Source organism: Anolis sagrei, chromosome 1 (genome assembly GCF_037176765.1).
Source record: "Anolis sagrei isolate rAnoSag1 chromosome 1, rAnoSag1.mat, whole genome shotgun sequence".
In the NCBI taxonomy this organism is placed as follows: Eukaryota; Metazoa; Chordata; class Lepidosauria; order Squamata; family Dactyloidae; genus Anolis; species Anolis sagrei.
Window position 1 is genome coordinate 72,588,667 of NC_090021.1, and position 20,605 is coordinate 72,609,271.

Sequence of the window (20,605 nt, forward strand, 5' to 3'; positions counted from 1 at the left end):
GTCACTTATCTAGTATATCTTAAGAGTTCATTCACTCTTTTGTTTTTTTGTTTTCCTTCCCTCCCTCCTCCCTCACCGCAAACCCATACCACATTTCCATTAGAACTCTAACTCCATCCATGAGCTCAGCTTTTCCCATTTCTGTACAATATTTACATTGGCTTCACCTCTTTTTATCCATTCCAAATATATGAACCATTTCTCTTTAATTTTCCTCATTTTATCTTCCTTCATATCCTCGCAGGTTACCTTTGCAATTATTTCTGATTGGACCTGGTCAAACAAATAATTATTCCAATTAACCATATTCCATTTTTTTTTTGCATTTTTTCAACCTCAAGCTATTACAGCCTTCCCTGCAAGAATCATTGCTTTGAATAAATCTTGATATTTTGGATTGATCTTCTTGTTTCCTAATATTCCCATGAACATCAACTCCATATTTATTTGAAGTGGTATCTTAAATATTTTCTCCATTTTCCCTGTTATTTGTTCCCAAAATGTATTTATTTGTCCTAATTTGCTTTGAACTACTCTATTTCACTATTCATACCAAGTCAATACGGAATTTATATTATGGGATAGAGCATTAATTGGGTCTATTTTAATAGAAACTGTGGGAACTCTTCTTATATTCTTAGTGCATTGCAGATCAAATTCCACAATATTGTAGTAGTTTTACTTCTACTCACTATGGTTTTGTTTTTGTTTGCAAAATACATGGTTTTTCAATGTCTGCTCACTTCCTGCTTTCCTGCAAGTGACTGAAAATGTCAATTCTCATTCCAAGCTGCTACATAAATAGGCAGAAGCCAGAGGGAAGAATTATGTTTATGCAAAACAGATGACACTGTGTATTAGTTGCCCTAAACTTCCTGGGGAATGTTAGGAATCTTAATTGTAAATATTACACACACACACACACACTTATTCAGTAATGTAACTCATTATTTTGAATTTCTGCCAAGCCTTAATATCAACGCACAACTGCCAAAAGAAACAGCTACTATGTGTAGTGGAGTAAGCATCTGTCTAGAACACAGGAGCTTGCAAATAAAACCATAAAGATATTCCAACTAAGTAACTTGACAACCTCCAACTTGTTTAAAGATAAAATTCATTATTCAGATAATAGACATAATGCCACGAGATTTTAAAAGGTTTCATAGATAACGAACGTATCATGAGATATTTATGATATAGCCATGAGTCAGTTGCCCATATCAGCAGAGGTTTCCCGAAAAATTTAAATTTAATTTTTATTTAAACAGAAAACAGAAAAGAGAAAATTGATTGTGACAACAGAGCAGCTCTTAATATATAGCAAGAGTGCAATGTACTAGAGGGCAATCCAAAGAGAGGACGTTTTTATATATTACTTCCTGTGTTCTTTCCCTCGGGATCTGGGATTCACAAACTCTCTCTCTTGCTCCATTTTATCATACAAAGGCACAAATAGACAAATGAGAAACTATGTGTTTATTTAATATGGAATTTTCCTTTCCCTTGTGGGCTTACTTATCTTAAGGAAATTTAGATGATTATCTTAACTAGCAGTAACATGTTTTGCTGTTCTGTAAACTCACACAAGTCTAGTTTCTTTTGCCCATGCCTGTCCTATAGCTATTACTTAAGTGTTTTTGTGGTAGCCCTGCCCACTTTCCTTGCACCACATTAGTGCACTTCTTGCCTTAACCCTCAGTTTGATGGATCCCAAAGCAGTAGTTAAAGGGCATTGAGTCCATGGATGGACAATTCATGTAAGCCAACTGTGTGTGTGTGTGTGTGTATTACATAGTGGTTGGTGCTCTTTAGATTTTACCCAGTTTGAGCTCTTTAGATTTTACCCAGTTTGAGTCTCTCAGTGTTATTAAACAACAACTTCCATCATTTTTTTATTATCCACCATGTGGACTGGGGATAATGGGAATTACAACCCAACAGCACTTGTGACTCTGAAGTTGGGGAATAGTTAAGGGCATTTTAAAGTCCGACATCCTATCCACAAGCTTTGTATCTAGATTCAAACCGCACCATCCTGATTAAACAGAACAAACTGCAGCCTTCCAGATGTTACTGCATCATGACTCCCATCAGCTCTAATGATGAGGAATATAGGAATTGTAGTCCAGCATCTGGAGAGCCATATAAAATGACATGGTGGGCCAGATTCATCCCATGGCCCTGAGTATGATATATATGCTCTACTATGGGAAGGAATATGTCGCAAATTGAAGGTAAGTTCCTGAACCAAAGTCTTGATTAAAATGGAAAGTTTACATGCTTGGAAGGAAATTTCTGGACTTAGGACCACCTTGTCCGGAAACCAAGCTCGTGTATGACTGGCTGACCCCAAAGTAACAGCAATCAAAAAGGCAGTTTCCCAAGAAAGTAATCTAATATCAGAGGAAGCCATAGGCTCAAATGGTTTCCAAGACAAGTGGGAGAAAATTACCTGCAGAATCCATTAGATAATAGGTTTAATTACAGGAGAATGCAAATCCTTTAGATTCTCAGGAATCTTCACCAAAAAGGGCCAGAAAAGTTTGCATTATTTTAAACACATTTCCTGAACATGATCATGCTATAATAAAACAATAACCTATGACAATTTGCCATTCTGTACACATGGCTTCTGCCTTCAGCTATCCTCAGAATAATCCCCCTCAAGACAAATATACAGAATATGTGAGAGGTCTAAAATTATATAGTTATCATCTGCAAAGCAGTACCTTCCCACGTCAACAGGCTAAGGCTTTAATAGCTTCCAATAAACTAACATGGTGGAGGGGGATTATGCCAACAGTTACTTAAAAGTATTTATTAAGCACACATAAAAGTATTAAGCCACTTGTTCCTGAGCGTTTCTCAAATGGACAACTCCAAGGAATCTTACATTTACACCAAATTTCCAGGCCTCTCAGCTCCTTTAATTATATTTCATTATAGCCTTTGGAGTGGCTTCACCTTTAATAGCCAGCAATCTGCCAAAAACTTGGCAGATCATCCCCAAGATATCTGTGCGATACAGCATCAAACTGCATATCGAATTACAATGAGATATAGCTGGTGATAACAGAAACATGGGCACAATCCATCCCCTTTGCCTGATATTGAGTGCAGGGGAAAAGCAATGGTGGTGGGGCCCCATACTGACAGCAGACTGATTCAAATCAGACCCAATGCAGTTATTCACACTACCTCAATGCTGCAGATTACCCTGGAGTTTCAATCTAATTCTGGACCATTCCCAATTATGTCTGTAGTGGAGCAAAGCAAGATTAACCCAATTTAACTAATGATACTCAGAGGAAGTGGAAGAACCTTGTGAAGAAATCCAGGAGCCAACTCAGGATGGGTCCAAGTTTAATGCCTGTGTAGACAAGCCCTGAGAGGCATGGTTCAATCAGCCATTCCTCCCAATCCATTTACATTTTTTCTCCTAGTACCAGATTTTCTCCTCATTTTTAAAGCTACAGAGAATGGCCTTGAACACTTATCTGCAGCTCAGTACTAGTCTATAGCTTGTATTGCTTTTTAAAGACAGAAGCAGAGCTTTTGTGAGTACAGAAAGTTCCCCCCTGCCACACCCACAACTTATTATTAAAATATCAACACACAAAAAAAAGATGCTCCTGCAATAGTACCCAACAGTAACTGAAATAGTAATGGTGTTGGTACGGAAAGGGAGCTCACCTCCAGTTTAATGCCAAATGGTACTCCCATCAAAACACAGGACAACAGAGATAAGAAACATCCACAACTGCAGCTGCTGTTTTCTTCCTTTCAAAAGGTCCCCCCCCCCCCCAATGGAAAAAAACATAGACCAATAGTTGGAAAAGTGGTCACTATCAGATTACAGTGTTTTCTGAACTGCAGGTAAACTATGAGTGAACAAGACAGCAGCAAATGCACAAATAAATTAAAAACTTTTTTTTAAAAAAAAGCAATAAATGGAATAGAAATGACAACACTTTATCAGATATTGTCTTGTTTTCTCTTAGGTTTTTTTTTTTAAATGGCTAACTTACAACTTATAAACAGAAAACATCAAGACAAATACAGTTTTTATGTACTATACAATATATTTAAACGACATAAGAAGTATGTTACGAATGTAACTGTAGAACGCAGTCCTTTGACCATGTTATTTTAAACAAAAGCGAACAGCAGAGGGCAGTATCTCACTGTTCGTGGTAACTATTGATCTTGCAGAATACAGGAATATATCTATTATGAATTCCTATTTACACAAAAGGGGAAAACGATATAATCTAATTCCATGAGCCAAATTTTTAATTGCATTTGCTGTGCATATGGTTAATAATCTTTAACATGAGTTCAAACAAAAATATTGCTAACTGAAAGGTCCACATGAAGCAATGATAATGCACATAAAAGAAAATTAATCTAATTATATTCTTAGATTGTAAAAGAGTAATTACTACTGCTCCTAATACGTCCCCTCAGCCCAATTTACAAATGTCCAGAACATCTTGAAAGTGACATGCATTTGTTCTGCTGCTCATACAAATATACCGACCTAATCTTTTTGGTCAACAGCTGGTTGGTTGCGCTATAGAACTTGTTTTGTAAGGATGATGGGAGTTTCAGTCCAACGCCTCAGGTTGGGGAGGGAGGTGACACATTACTATGTCACCCATAGAACCTGGGACATTACTGTTCAAAATGTAATTTGTTCTTATTACTCTTATCATGTCTAGAAAACAATGCATTGTCATTACTTGTTGCAATTAGCAAGACAAACTTGTTATTGTTGGGGAATCTGAGATGTTAGGCTCAAAAATAACCCTCAGTTAGGGTAATTGCACCAAAATATAGCAGAGTACCAAGAGTAAACTCCATAAATGGCAGAAACTTACGTGTGATGAGTGGGAATAGCCTCTTAACCTTTAGGATGGCTGAGGATTGCAGAGTCAAACTTTAGGTTCAAGAGATTTATTGAAGTAAAAAAGATAAATAAAAGTATTGGCGCTAACTAGCTTACTAAGTCTCATCTTCTAAAGAAGGCAAAAGGTAAAAAAAGTCAATGCAGCTACATTTTACCTACAGAGAGGCAAAATGGATCCTCACAGGGAGAAAGAAAAGAGGAAGCATAATGGTAGAGACCACATGGCCTTCCCAGGGCAATTTAAACTTAACAAGGAAGCTCCCTCGCAGAATTCCATTACCACGTCATCAAAGAGGGGAAGGAGACAGTGGCTAGCAGTGAAGACAAAGCCCTTTAAACCATGCATAGGAATGATGTGGAAAGGAATCCCTGAGCTTGGCCCTCTGTCTCTTGGCTAGCTACTCATTGAGGACTAGAAACTTGATGACACAATGTCTTGTGCAGTCCAGGGATGAAACCCAACAGTTATATTACTAATTGTCTTAATCATTGCCTTTACATTATTTTCAATATTCTTGTTTTGTTTTTAAAAAAGCAACTATAAACTGATAATAGCATAAAATTAGAAAAATCCTGTTAAAATACTCTAAATACCTAAGATACATTTTAAAAGTAATCTGTAGAAACAACTAGAGAAAATAATAAGTAGAAAAAATAATGAGCCAATACGATGCCGTGGTTTGAGAGTTAAACTGGGACTTTGCAAAACCAGGGTTCAAATCTTCTCAGCCATAGAAACACACAGTGTGATTCTGGATAAACCACACTTCCTCAATTTCAGAGGAAGGCAATGGCAAGGTCCCTCTGAACAAATCTTGCCAACAACACCCTATGATAGGTTGGCTTTATGATAATCCGAAATCACTTGGCACACAAAAATGTTATCCATTATACTAATAACATAAGCGTTGTTGATGCTTTCTTCATTACTTTTGAAATGCAGCTCATTATACCTCTCCATCTACCTCCCCAGAGAAAATCATAGAATCATAGTGTTAGAAGAGACCTCGTGGGCCATCCAGTCCAACCCCCTGGTAAGAAGCAGGAAAATCACATTCAAATAATAATAGATTACAGCTATGCTTGTAATGTATTACTTCCAATCTCTAGTTACCCATATTTCCATTCCAAGTTTGTCCAATAGTTTTCCTTATTCTTGTGAGACACTGTTGCTTTGCCATCCTTTCCTGCACGGAGCCTGTACAGAAGCTTTAGATACATTTACGTGAAAAGGATGCCAGGTATGTCTCAGCTCTGAGAGCCATTTAAAGTCACCTGCCAATTAGGGAGGACAACAACTCTCAATAACTCTGCTGTCTGTTATTAAACGTGTGTTCATCAGAGTGGGTGCAGAAGCCACAATCAAATTTTGATTTTGCTGCATACTGAGCACTACACTTGATGTATAGGCATACCCTGCTATAACCTCCCGCCATTTGACAGATCCCCAAGCCTCCCTTTGGAACTTGTTTATGTTGTTCACCATTTTATATAAGGGAACCATTTTACTCTGCCGCTGTATGTAATAGGTCTTGAGTGTCCACTTACAAACCTTACAAGGTTTATTTTTGAAATGCTTAGTTGGATCCCTTGATATCACCTATGATATTGTTCTGTAAATAGTGAGACGTGGAGGGGGAATATTTACCCATTATTTTCCTTTGAGCCACAAACACCATTGCTGCACAGGACACAGAGAACTACTTATAGTTGCTGCAAGTCCTTAAGTGTGCTTTCCGTGCATGACTACAGATCGGCCAGGATAGTGATTTGTAGGTCAGATGTTGAAAACTTGTCTATCTCAGTAACTGTTCACTGCATTACGTTCTTCTGCTGATGCTTGCATACTCATACGAATTCATTCACACAGTTGGTACCAGCATTTTTGATCTTGTGCTTCATATATTTGGCCCAACACTGTTACAAAATTTAAATAGAAAATGTGTGCTTCTTGCTTTGAATAAATATTTTATTAGAAAAAGTCAGGAGATTATACCTTAATATAGCTTCAGAGTCACTTCGTGATCAGGGAAATAAAATATAACATGCATTCCAACATAACCAGAAACAAATTACCATCTATCAAAGAAGTACTCTAAAGTGTTAAACATGCACTTTGCTTCCAAGGAAACAGATCTGCTGGCTTTTTTCTTCTTCCACCTTCTGCTTCCCCTTAATACAAGCATTCCATTTCTTGCAGCTGGTAGATAGAAAGAAATTCTCAGGCTGAAACAGTTAAATCTGAAACACTTCATGTGTTTGCAGTTCAGCCATATCAACATCTGGACATGATTGACTTTCCCCTCCAAGGATTTGCCACACCGCCCTGGATTTTCTCCATGAATTCTCTGCATTCTGTATCCATCAGATATATGTCATACACACCCAGCACTTTGTGTTCCAAAAACTTCTATCCATTGAGAGTCCCCAAGCATTTTTAAAAGCAAAAGTAAAGTTTATTCAATATTTATACATTTAGGGCCAAAATATACTCTCCATTTCATATTTAATCCCACAGCAATCAGTGTGGCTGCTTGTGCTGAATTGAGAGAAGGGCATTGCCTTGAAATAGTTGGATTAGACCCAGAGTGGTTAAGAAATTCGTAACAATTCACAACTCCATTGTGTCTAGTGTTACAACACACTTAATGGGGAAAGGAACTTGCCCATTATCATGAGACTTGCAACAGCTGGACTCAAATGAACAATTTAAAAATGAATTTAGGCTGACATATTTCTTCAGTCCTTCATATGTAAGCTAATCTTCTGCCAAGAGAATGTAATCTGATACAGTCACATTGTTGTTGGTGGGGGAAGGACAAAGGACTAACATTAATTGACATATGTTATAAATATTAAACTAAATGGATTATCTTGACCACTGATGTTAATGCAGATAGACATTAAATCTACTGCATATACTCATGTATAACCTGACCTCATGTATAAATTGAGGGCATGGTTTGGAGGAAAAATTATGGGGGTTTTACATGACCCATTGATAAATCAATGGTCTTTCTGCGAGGGGAAGGAAAAATACTACTGTTGCCTTGGGGCGGGGGGCAGGCACTTCAAGCCCAGGCATTCAAAAAAGGTCAAAAGTGACACTATGGCAGAGGGATAAGTGCGGTATATCCATCTTTTAGGTTCCCTTGGGATTGGCTATGCTTTTGCTCGCCTTTTGCCACTCTACCAGAGAGAGAGATAATTCCTTTAAAAAATAGACTTCGGGTACAGTGGTTTCATTGATTCATGTGTTTTGGGATGGTTTCTGATTTTTCTTTCTAGATGGGCACATGAGTATGTAGGGTATATATGAAATATAGGTCTTTGTGGTTTCCATGCATCACACATATGAATCTGCACAGAGCAACCTTTGAGAACCTTCTAAAATGCACAGATTTTGGCATTCAGTGCTTGGATCTCAATCACAGGTGAGCAAGATGTTCTTAATACTAACTGCTTATAGACACATAAGCATTCTGGAATAACTACAGTAAAATCAAAAGTTAATAGCTTTCTTTCAATTATTTATACAAAGGAAAAGCAGCCAGAGAAAAAACGTGACCCTCTTATTTGTTTGTGCCATTGCCCTCAAGTGGCTTAGAGGTGCAAAACTATTCCATTTAAACCTGATCCCTTCTTGTATCTGCATCTCCAAGCTTCTACACACACCTACAAAAGGGATATATTATACATCTACCTTTAACTGGTGCAGCTGGAAACTCTAATGGACCTTATAAAGACAATAACCCCCATGTTGTAGTGTTTCCATGCCTTGTAAAGTGTTTTACCACCACAAGCCAAAATTATTCTGGTTAGCTTCCTAAATGATAAATGATATCAAACACAAACAAATGGTTTAATTTTGGTGACATTTCTTTCTCCTGTTCTCTTCTCTCACCAATTCCCTTTCCCATTTTGCTTGTTGTGTGCCTTCAAGTATTATGGCAACCTAAGGTGAACCACTCATGGGACTTCCTTGTCATTCACTAGGAGTTTGCCCTTTCACCCCTCTGAGATTGAGAGAAGGTAAGGCCAGTCTATAATTTCCATGGCTGACTGAGGATTTGAACCCTAGCCTTCCAGTGTTACAGCCTAACACTCACATTACTACACCACGGTGGTTCTCTTTGGATTGGTCTAATAATAATTTGTTAAGGCGCAAGCATGCTCTGGCATGCATGTTGAGATAGTGGGTGTGGCACTCCTGTCAAATCTTTTTGCTGGAATGTGTGTGTGTGTGTGTGCGTGTGTGCATGTGTGGAGGGGGGTGTTACAGCACAGATGACCAAACTCATTGTGGTTTTGACACCCATTGTGTGATTTCACAGAGACTATGAAGAAGTGGTCTTCTAAATGGAATGGCTGTTGGCAACCATAAATGTGAATCTAAAATATGGAAAACTTAGGTTGCAGTAAAGGAGGATGAAAGCAGCATCCAGAGAAAAGAAAAAGAAAATGGAGGTGTGTGAGCAAGCAGCACAATTCCACATGATTTAAAAGCTTCCCTGAGTAAGCCTTACTGTTAAGAAATGCTGTAATGCAGTTCCGCAAGGAAATCCTACTGTCAGATCATTTATTGTACTTAAGAAATATCTCCTCCTTTAACCATTTTGTGCAACCGTCAGAAATTTCTTTTAAGAGTAGAAAGAAAAATACTCTGCAGAGAACAAAGATGTGAGCAGGAAAACCCTGTTAACAACTATTGTAATATAGCTTTCACCATTAATGATGAGGTATTAAGCACCCTAGCCAACATTTCAGGCTCATTCATCCCCGTTCTTCACTCTACACCCCAAATACAGCAAGACTTCTCTTTGCAAAGTCAAGTATGCATTCCATAAAACTGGTAATTTATACGAGAAAACCAGGACTCTTTCATTGCTGATTCTTGGTGCTAACACTGTTTAATGTTTGTAGGCATGGTCACATGAAACCGAACCAAACCAAATGAATTAATCACTCTGCAGGAAATCCCACAGAGATGCAATAAATAGTCCCATAAGGAGTAACCAATTTTACTCTATTTCTTTGTATTTTGCTGTACTGTTTATGATCACAGTGATTTTCACAGGATGGCAGGATGTTTTTACATGCTCTCAGTGGGGAAGATAAAATGAAGTTCTAAATCCCCCAGTGCTTCCAAATATTATTTTTTCATTAAACGAAAAAGTCTGTTTCCAACCATTCAGCAATATATTGATGAGCTTTCTGTTTTCTAAATTACTATTACAAGCATTTAAAAGGAGAAACTAGTAGCTCCATTCAAATTATATAATGAACTCATCCAAAACAAAATGATTTTGTTTTTATAAACAGATTCGGTTCATACACAATGCATGTTTTAATGAGTAAGATTAAGTGAATGGAATCCACTTGAACCTTGGAAGTTAAAACAGATGTTTGCCCTATTATTTATGTAGTAACACTGTGCCTGAGGGTCAAGGATAATGGAAATTAAGAGATATGAGAGGTTGCACAAAAAGTATGCAATCTCTCGAGAATCAAATGGTTTAAAGAATCACTATGCCAAGTAAAATATTAAGTGTACATTAATGAAATAATCTTGAAATTAAATGCTTGGACAAAAAGGGGGACATTACAAAACTGATATGAAACATTGAATCAATTCACTTAAAGCATGCAGCAGTCAGAAATTTGGAAGTTTATCAAAATCAAGCATGCTGAGTCAGAAATAATATCAGTATATATAGAATATGCATGCCAATATAAACATCACTCATCTAGTACAGTACTGTGCAATCTAAAATGCAGAGTTTCATCTGAAATTCAATGCTACATAAAATCTATGATTTAAATGGGACAATCACAGTGTTCATACAAATTTACTAAGAAGCAGATCTCACTCCAGAGGGGTCTGCTCAGAACTGCTGCTTTAGTGTTATCTTATTATATACTTATGATATACTTCAGCTGTTTAAATCAAAACCCGGGGGGGGGGGGGGGGAGAAGACATCTTTGCATTTGCACTTTTACACATACATACTAGGAGTAAATCACAGCAGATGAGAGTTAATTCTGAGTAAGCTGGACAAGATTGCAATGTACATGGATAAAAAGGTGCAGATGACTGTCCCAATGCCTCTGCCATATCTTCAATATTGAGGAAATCTCTGACTGTACAAATAAATCAACACAAATAAATAACAGAGTAATCCCCATGATCCAAAGTTTAAACATTTTCTACCTGTGATAGTGATGGTTCCCAGCATTTTTTCTGTCTTCTGGTAACTGAGATTTTTCTCTCTCCAAAGCCAGATACTCCTTTATTTTTCTTTCTCGAACTTGCAGTGTAATCAGAGATGCAGGGACTGGGTAGTGGGGAAAGGAGGTTGGAGGGGAGCAGAGCTAACAGGAACACCCAGTATCCAGGGCTGCCTGACAAAAGCAGCAGGCTGATCCTTGACAGACAGCTCTTTGTGGTCCCTCCCTTTCTTAACTGCTCACTGGAGTGGTCAAGTTGTATTCCACTGTTTAACAATGACATCCCTACACACCCACCCCCTTTCCACACCCCTTATTCTTAGGCATTGTGAGTCTCAGTGGAACTTAAGAATAGTCTAATCTCTCTCATATGTGATTACATGCCTTTAAGAGAAAGCAGCAGAGTTTCCAAAATCATTTTCTGTTGCAAACTGAAAAAAGTAAAGATATTCTTGGAGCTGTTTCTAGGAGCAAGCTCACTCTCAGAAATGCACTTATACTGTTCTTTATAACTACTCCCCTACAAGAATGTCTTATTTTAAGAGGAGGAATAGATATTATATCTACAAATATTTATTATTATTTATGTCTTTTTGTTTTCTAAAAATTACTAGAGTTGGTTGCTTTACTAACAGTAAAATAGTCTTGTAGCTCCTTAAAAATGAACAAATGTGTTATAAGCTTTCAAAGATTAGAGTTCACTTCATCAGAGGCATAAAGTGTTATTCTCAATTTGTTTTTATATACATTTATGTATCTTAATGTGTCTTGGGAGATGTAAAGAGAGGGATTAAAATATTACTACCTACTAGCATTTCTCAAGCAACTGTTACAGCTGAGTTTTGGGGTGAGATGGAGAGAAATGGATCAAGATCTATAGAAAAGAAAGGATGCACTCTTCCCACTTTTACTGTGTTTATTAATCAACCTGGGAGAAGGAGTGCCATCACTCATCTTTCCTTGTGATTCTGCACGGATCAGAAAGGATTAAACTTCCTTCTTGTATACCATTATCCTTAACAACAATCTCTCATGACGTTTTTTAAAGGAGAAAATAAACCAAATATAATATCTGCATTCATGAATGGAACTTTGTGCCTAATTTGGTCCTGAAAAAGTGAATTCACAATGCATGTTCCCAGGACTCCTCAGCAGCTCCATTTTACAGGGGAAGATTAGTTAGTACAGACTGAGCTTCCCTTATCTAGAATTCCTCAAATATTCCAAAATCCAAAATTGTTTACATGGATGGCTAAGATAGTGACATCCTTGCTTTCTGATGGTTCAGCATATACAAATTGTTTCATGCATAAATGTATGGATGTATTGTATAAAATTACCTTTATATTGGCTATGTATGAAATACAAATGAATTTCTTGTTTATATAAATAATGAGATCAAAACATTCTGAAATGAAATAAAAACTTGTCTGAATTTCAGACAAGTTCTAGTTCCAAGTATTTTGGGCAAGGGATACTCAAATCTTTTAATGACAATCAAATAAATGTTTCAGAGAGCCTGTCTACCATTTGAATTCTTCCAGCTTTAAGATTTCTTGGAGTAACTTGTTATAAAAAAAAAATTAGAAGTCACAAATAAGATCTGCAATAAAATGTTGCACTGTGTGGTGCTCTTGCTCAGGGTCTACTTCCAGGATAGTCCATTCCATTTGCCATTTCCAACCAGTTTTTCAATTTTCTAGTTCACCAATCATACAGCATACTTTGGCCATTTAATATGTTCAATTCTAGCTGAAGTATTTGGGATATAGTTCAGCTAGAACTCCGTTGTGATATTTGCGCTCTTGTTTCTAATTGTATTTTTTGGAATATCTGGATTTTCCTCTAACCTGTTGATACATTCCTCTTGTGCATAGATGGTGCTGTTCAGCTGCATAAAGAGCCACACACAAGGAAAAGAATTTACTATTCGTTTGTATATTATTAAATCAAGGGAATATTCTCAACTACAAATGTTCTTGAAAGAAAAATCCGACACATCCTTCTTGACAAGAGCAGTTCAACAGAACCGCAGACTGTGGGCTTTTTCACACTCAGATTGTACCATGGAATAACAATTAAATGCCATAGTGAGAGAGGGAAAGGTGCTTTTCACAAAAGTCAGCAAACTCCCATTGGTCTCTAGATATAATTCTGTATTTTGCCCCTCTCCAAAATAATCCAAAGATAATCCAATTAAGGACCTGTTGTGATTGGGTTATTGGTATGCTTTCGCTCTGTGTTTGGGCCTGATTGGAATGTCCCCAGAAATCTTTGTTGATTTCTGAGATGGCCTGTCCACAGAACTGCCTATTAATTCTGGCACTAATTTCCCCCACCCAGGGATTCCTGGACAAAACACAAAAATGACTACAGCAGGCCTACACAACATTGTAAATATATTTTTAAAAAATCTTCTGCAGGTCACTTCTCCCCCCCTCCTCGCCTGACCAGGAAGGCAAGCAAAACCCAGCCCCTTCTGCGGGCTTCAGGGAAGCCTTTTGTGGGTCAGATCTGGCCTGTGTACCGTAAGTTGTGCAGGCCTGGACAACATCTCCATTTACGAACCCACACGCTCGCTCCGGTCATCTAGGGAGGCCCTGCTCGTGATCCCACCCACGTCGCAAGCGCGCTTGGTGGGGACACGAGACAGGGCCTTTTCTGTGGCGGCCCCCCGACTTTGGAATGCCCTTCCAAAAGATCTTCGCCAGGCCCCTACTTTAGCAGCTTTCAGAAAGAACCTAAAAACTTGGCTGTTCCGATGTGCCTTCTCAGATTAGGAATCCCCCCACCCAAGTCCTAGAAGCACTTTAGTACAATTAACATTACTGCACACCATACTATTTTTATTCCTATGCTCCTCCTGCCACTCTAGCACTTTTAACCCTGTACCCCATTGCGCTGGCCGGCCCAGTTTTAAAGTGTCATGATGTATTGTTATTGTCGTTGTTGCTTGCTTAACTATTGATTTGCTGTGTTTTCTATTGTCGTATTATGTTTTACTGTATTGTGTTTTGAGGCTTCGGCCTGTGTAAGCCGCATCGAGTCCTCCGGGAGATGCTAGCGGGGTACAAATAAAGTTAATAATAATAATAATAACAGTGTACCACAAAGCTTCACTGGGCTGCAATCAAATATGGGAAAGGGTAGGAGAACCTAACAGCTACTGTTGTAGAAAGACAAACACAGCATTGATTGTTACTCTACTATCAAAGTGAAAATGCAATACATAAATGTGTAATCCTAGTAGCACAACATACAGAGAGAGAAACCCTTCTGAAATGGATACAGAGAATGATGTAAGGGGAAAATATGGCCTAACAGACTAGGGACGGCTACAGACAGGCCTTTATCCCAGGAGAATCTGTTTAAAAAACACAGATTTTCCTGGTGGCCTGTCCACACCCACCCCAGAAAGCGCGCCTGGTGCATCATTTGTATGTGCCGGGAGACCTGCTCTGCGAGTATACTTCAGGCCGGGTAAGGTTTTTTTACTTTTCAAAAGGGTCTGGGGTCTTGGGGGGGTGGGTATTCCCACAGTTTACCGGGCTTATTTAGCCCGGTAAACTGTGCGAATGGTGTCTGAACTGTATTCCAGACACCAGAAGTAATGGATTTATTCTGCACTTTCTTGGAAGGTGTAGGATAAACCCACAATCTAATTAATTCGCTACAAACCAGGGTTTTCCTGGTTTGTAGCGAATTAATTCGGGGCTGTCCAGAAAGTTGTCCGGACAGCCCAGCCTTTATTGCGGTGGTGCTGTCTGGACAGGCCCAAGGATTTCTGTTTCTTTGGAGACCAACACTGGAAATCAGAAACACATAAATGATTTTAAGAACTCAAATGCAATCATAAGGAAAAATAAAGAAGGTACATGCCTCTAGATACATGCAATTCCTGAGAGCACCCAGAAAAATCATTTTTCTGTTCAGACTCACTTTTGACATCACGAAGTCTGATATAAAGCAGATGCATCCAGTGGTACAACACTGAAATATATCCAGATAATCTCAAGATAAAGAGAGTCCATATCTTATAGAGATTTTTCAGAAGAATGGAACCATCCTTTCTGCAGGAAAAAGTAATATGATAAGTGGCCCCTTGACTCATCAGAAAACTCCCTCTTGTATTTCAGAAATGTTGCTAGTCTGGAATGCTAAAGAATTTACTTGTCTTACATAAAGAAAATAGTAGTTACGCATATATCCCTATGATCATTCCCCTTCTGTAAATATATATGTATGTGAGATTTATATGTGGGTTAGTATTCGTAATAGTAGTTGTATCTACATCAGGCATGGGCAAACTTTGGCTCTCCAGGTGTTTTGGACCAACTTCCAGAAATCCCAACCAGCTGTTAGGAATTGTGAGAGTTGAAATCCATAATACTGGAGGTCCGAAGTTTACCCATGCCTGGATCTACATGATATGAGTGAAATTCTAACCCAGGGTGTACCTGCAAAGTGGAATTAATGCAGTTTGATACCACTTTAATGATGATGGCTCAATGCTATGGAATCTTAGGAGTTGTTTTACAAGGTCTTCAGCCTTCTCTGCCAATAGTGTTGGTGTCTTACCAAACTATTGCTCCCATGGTTCCATAACGTTGAGCCATACCAGTTAAAGTGGTGTTAAACTTCATTAATTAAGTGCTGTCAAAAGTGTATGAATTGTACTGTGTAGATGAACCCCTGGAGATATTTTGGTTGGTTTAAATTAATAATTTGATGTTGAATACACTTCCCAGTGTATAAAACACTTGGCAATCATTGCATTCCCCCCATTCCCCATCTGATTACAAAGAAAATCATTATTTGCTGGAAACGTATCAGTTGAATCTGGCAACCAAATAGATACTTCTCGCTCATACGCAACATTTTAAACACCATGTTGGATTAATTCCACTGTGATGTCAGCTTTGGCTCCCAGAAATTATAAGAGATCCTATTGCTTCCGGTATCTGCATCATCACACTCTCTCCAAGTTGGATATTGTATCCCAGGTCGTTGGAGTCCAACTATCAAATGCTCCTTCCAAAGATAGATCTCTAAGCACTATCAATCAAAAGACATTATGCAAGCACTCCATCTTTTTTTTCTTTTTTGATGAATGAAAAAAGATGGAAGGAATTGTGTGAAAATGTGGAAGGATTATATTTTCCAGAAACGTGTCTAGACATCCTGTCCCAACTTCTCCAAATGATGGAGGGCAATTCCATAATAAAAGCCTCATTTGACACATGCTAGGTGTGATGTTGTGAATTCTTGATCCCAAAAGGGATGTAGTGCAGATTTCATTGCCATCATTCTTCTTGCCATAGAAACACAGCACTATGTGTCCATTTCCAGAACTCTTTTCCTTTCCAAGCTTCACAAAGAACAACTTCAGTGGTCCAAAACTGAAGCAATGGGCCTGCAGACTGCACAGAAGGCAGCATTGCAGCCATGCTACTTAAGTCATTCAAGTTCCAGCATATGGCTGAGAATGGGAAGAAAGAATAATAATTCCTCTGAACGCCTGGACAAACTAATGATACCTTATTCAACACCCAATCTGAAAAAGCCTCTGTGAGCTACTTCTACAGTACACATGGTTTCAGGTAGGTGTGTCCTAGAGCAGCCTTCTCCATTCCAATGACCTCCAAATGATAGACTGCCGGGGGGGGGGGGGGAGCAAAGCCCCTTCAACACCAGTTAGCAGTGACCAAGAGTGATACAACTACCAATACCTGTCTTCTACTACCAACTGACATTCCTACAACATTATTGGCAAATGCTAGAAAGTTATATTACAGAACAGAGAATGTTGCTTTTATACAACTATTCTGGCCACAGTAGCACTTGACAGAGGGATTGCCAAGGTCTGTCAACATCACTGTTTTGGCTATAGACCCTCCCACTGGTATGCATACCAGACATTGCACATTGAGAAAAGAAGGAATGGACACACTGTCAGGCCACAACTACATAGACATACAACAGTTAACAAGGTCTCCGGCAAAGGAGATCCATTGTTCAAAGCCATTCTATGCCTATCCAACCCCCTTTTCAATCTTCTTTGACTAACTGGAATTATTTTAAGCAAAATCAGCATTTGAAAGATTGTGAAGGAGGACTGAAGAAAGACAAATTTCTAGTAACAGGATGAAGTAAACAATCCAATAAGCTTTGAACTGGTCATCTGGAGGGGCCCTGCTCATGATCCCGCCCGCGTCGCAAGTGCGCCTGGTGGGGACTCGAGACAGGGCCTTTTCTGTGGTGGCCCCCCGACTCTGGAACGCCCTCCCAAAAGATCTTAGACAGGCCCCTTCGTTGGCAGTCTTCAGAAAGAACTTGAAGACCTGGCTGTTCCAATGTGCCTTTCCAGATTAGGAACCCCCAATACCAAATCCTAGAAGCACTTTAATAGAATTAAGATCACTGCACACCGCACACCTCACCTATTTTATAATCCTACATACCTCCTGCCACATCAGCACTTTTAATTCTGTACCCACTACCCCAGCCTGGCCCAGTTTTATAGTGTCTTGATGTCTCAATGTATTGTTATTGCTGTTGTTTACTCTGCTTAATCTGTTTTTAATTTGCTCTAGGTATTGTATTGTTGTATTGTGTTTGAGGCCTTGTCCTGTGTAAGCCGCATCGAGTCCTTCGGGAGATGCTAGCGGGGTACAAATAAAGTTATAATAATAATAATAATATAATAAAGATTTTATTTATTCATTATGAAATCAAATTAAAATCTAATTTGCTAATTGACTAAATGTAAACTGTAAAAAAAAACCCTGAAAAATGCATTCAAGCTCGTATTGCTTAGCATCATAACATGATAAGGTTAACAATGTGTATTTCAATAATCAGTTTTCGAAAATGCATACCTGGACAATGCTACATACACAAGATAGTAATCAGTAAATGGCTATCTTGACTGAGTCACACTCTCTCAGCCTTGAGTCACACTGTCTGCTTCACAGAAAGCTGCAGACAATGTTTTCTTCTGTCAGCACTATTGTCTGACGCTGAGCTATAAAACAATTTCAATTCAATTATCTTTTATGCGTATTTCAAACAGCCATAGCTTCTTTACCATCAAACCCAAAATATAAGCCTGTGTAAGGCATAGGCATCAAATCACTGGCCATTTGCATACCCATGAAAAGTACTTTAGAGCAGTGTTTCTTAAACTTCTTCCTCTCTGACCCTGCTCTGCCAGAAAAGAATTGCCTGATCCCAGGTTTATAGGTATGCAAAACAGGCATACAAAGCAACCTTTCACTGATTACAAATCGTAAACAAATTTTAAAACAATTATTATAAAGTTGCACAGAACTCTTTACGGGCTGCATCCGGTTCACAGGCTGTATTATCAAAGCTCATTATCTGCTTTGAACTGGATTATATGAGTCTACACTGCCATATAATCCTGTTCAAAGCAGATAATCTGGATTTTATATGGTATTCTAGAAGGGGACCAAGTCTTGCTTTCTCACCTATCCCATCACATTAGAAAAACATAGATCTATAAGTTTGGTCACAAAATGGAATCTGTAAGAAAATCTGAAGATGGCAAAAAAATTTTAAAAATAGTTCCCAGATGCATTTGGGGAAAAACTTTCAAAGAGCCTTGAGAAGATCCAAATGTTTTTGGTTATTTGTGCAAGCAGGTTTTTTAGCTTCACTTGTTATGTTTTGCATCAAAAGTTACTAAAATTTGTTGAACTATACTTCCTTTTTGTGATGTGGGAATCTATCCCTATTCTTTCCATATTATTTCTTGCTTCTGGTATTAAATCTTCTGTTAAAGAGGTAATACCCAGAAATGCATCTACTTTGTTAAATTGGGGTTTACCTGTTTAGCCAAACTGAAACAGTGTATACAGAGCTGCCTGCTTTGTCAGAATTATGGCTGGAGAAGTTACAGTTGGAATGCTTGGTTGGTGTCTTAAATTCCTTGCTAGTGGGATTACAGTTAAATATTTGAGGTTTGTAACCAAATAATTCATGAAAAGAATAAGTCTAGAATATAAACACTGTATCATCCCTTGCATTTTCCAATCAAACTGAAATACTTTGCTTAAAGCTGCCTTAATCAGTAGGACAAAACTGGCTTCAATTCAAGCACTTCAGCTTTAGCTTGAATCGTGGCTGAAGCTACCAAGCATTTACTTCCCTTCTTGCATCATATTTAAAATCAGAAATCAAATTGGGTTTGTTTACCATAAACAATTCACTGAACATCCTAAATGTAGAACTTAAACAAGACACACTATTGTTATTTTTATTTTGAATGTATTATTCTAGACTTCTTTTTTCTGTGCATAAGAAGAAAAGTAATATCATAAATAAGCCTACAACTCAAAAAGCTTAAAGTAATATGATAGCAAATGTGGTGTAGTGGTGAGAGCATTGGACTAGAGCAAGGGGAGAATAGGGTTGGAATCCCTGCTCAGCCATATAAACTGACTTGGTGACCATGGGCATGTCACATTCTCTCATCTTAGAGGAAGGCAAAGGCAAAATTCCTGTGTATAAATTCTGCCAAGAAAACCTGATGATAAGGTTGCCTTAGGGCCCCTTCCACACAGCCCTATATCCCAGAATATCAAGGTAGAAAATCCCACAATATCTGCTTTGAACTGGGTTATCTGAGTCCATCTCAGATAATGTGGCATTTCCTGTCTTGATATTCTGGGATATAGGGCTGTGTGGAAGGGCCCTTAGAGCAGTGGTTCTCAACCTGAGGGTCCCCTGTTGTTTTGGCCTTCAACTCCCAGAAATCCTAACAGCTGGTAAACTGGCTGAGATTTCTGGGAATTGTAGGCCAAAACACCTGGGGACCCACAGGTTGAGAACCACTGCCTTAAAGTCAATATAAAGCAGAAATGTCTTGAAGGCACACAACACCAATGAATAAGGGCATGGACAGGTTTCTGAAGTTATGGCTTTGCTCCAGATGTTTTGAACTACTATTCCCATCATTACTGAACACTGAAGATGCTGGGGCTGATATGATCCACCACCCAAAAACATTTGGATAGTAGCAGGTTGTAGAAGGCTGCTTTCATAAATCATCAACTTAGAAGCCTACAGGCTGGTCAGCTGAAATCAGTATGCGACATTTGATTCCCAGCCCACTTTCCATCCATGCTGTCCCCTTAGGATTGCCAAATTGATTCAGCCAACGTGACTGTAATACAGAATTAGAAGAGATGAAGGAAATTCACTGAGGGATTCATAGTACTAGCTTCTAAAAGGAGATCAAATAAAATGTATTTCTGAATTATTAGACCTTCTGATTTATGCCTTTAAAAAAGTGTGCCTGGACAATTCCTTTGTAAAATGGACAAGATGATGAATAGACATGGAAAGGTCTTTAGCCCAAAAGCAAAAGCAGGTGTGCTCTGGCAGAAAATGATTCTAACATTCAAAAGCTGTTAGTTTGCCCTTTACAGTCCACTTTGGCAT

General features: G+C 38.5%; 1 protein-coding gene across 3 annotated transcripts in view; it reads right to left on the reverse strand.

Annotated features, from left to right (window-relative positions):
* Positions 1-20,605, reverse strand: part of AKAP12 (A-kinase anchoring protein 12) — an 82,872-nt gene that overhangs the window by 22,116 nt on the left and 40,151 nt on the right. Inside the window, exon 1 of one of the 3 annotated variants that reach the window (XM_060753562.2) lies at positions 11,124-11,382. The exons of the other annotated variants lie outside the window; for them this stretch is intronic. Within the exon in view, the coding sequence (XP_060609545.2) occupies positions 11,124-11,148 (25 nt within the window). The 5' untranslated portion in view covers positions 11,149-11,382. Of the gene's footprint in view, positions 1-11,123; positions 11,383-20,605 lie in introns of those variants that run through there. 3 annotated transcript variants of the gene reach the window in all.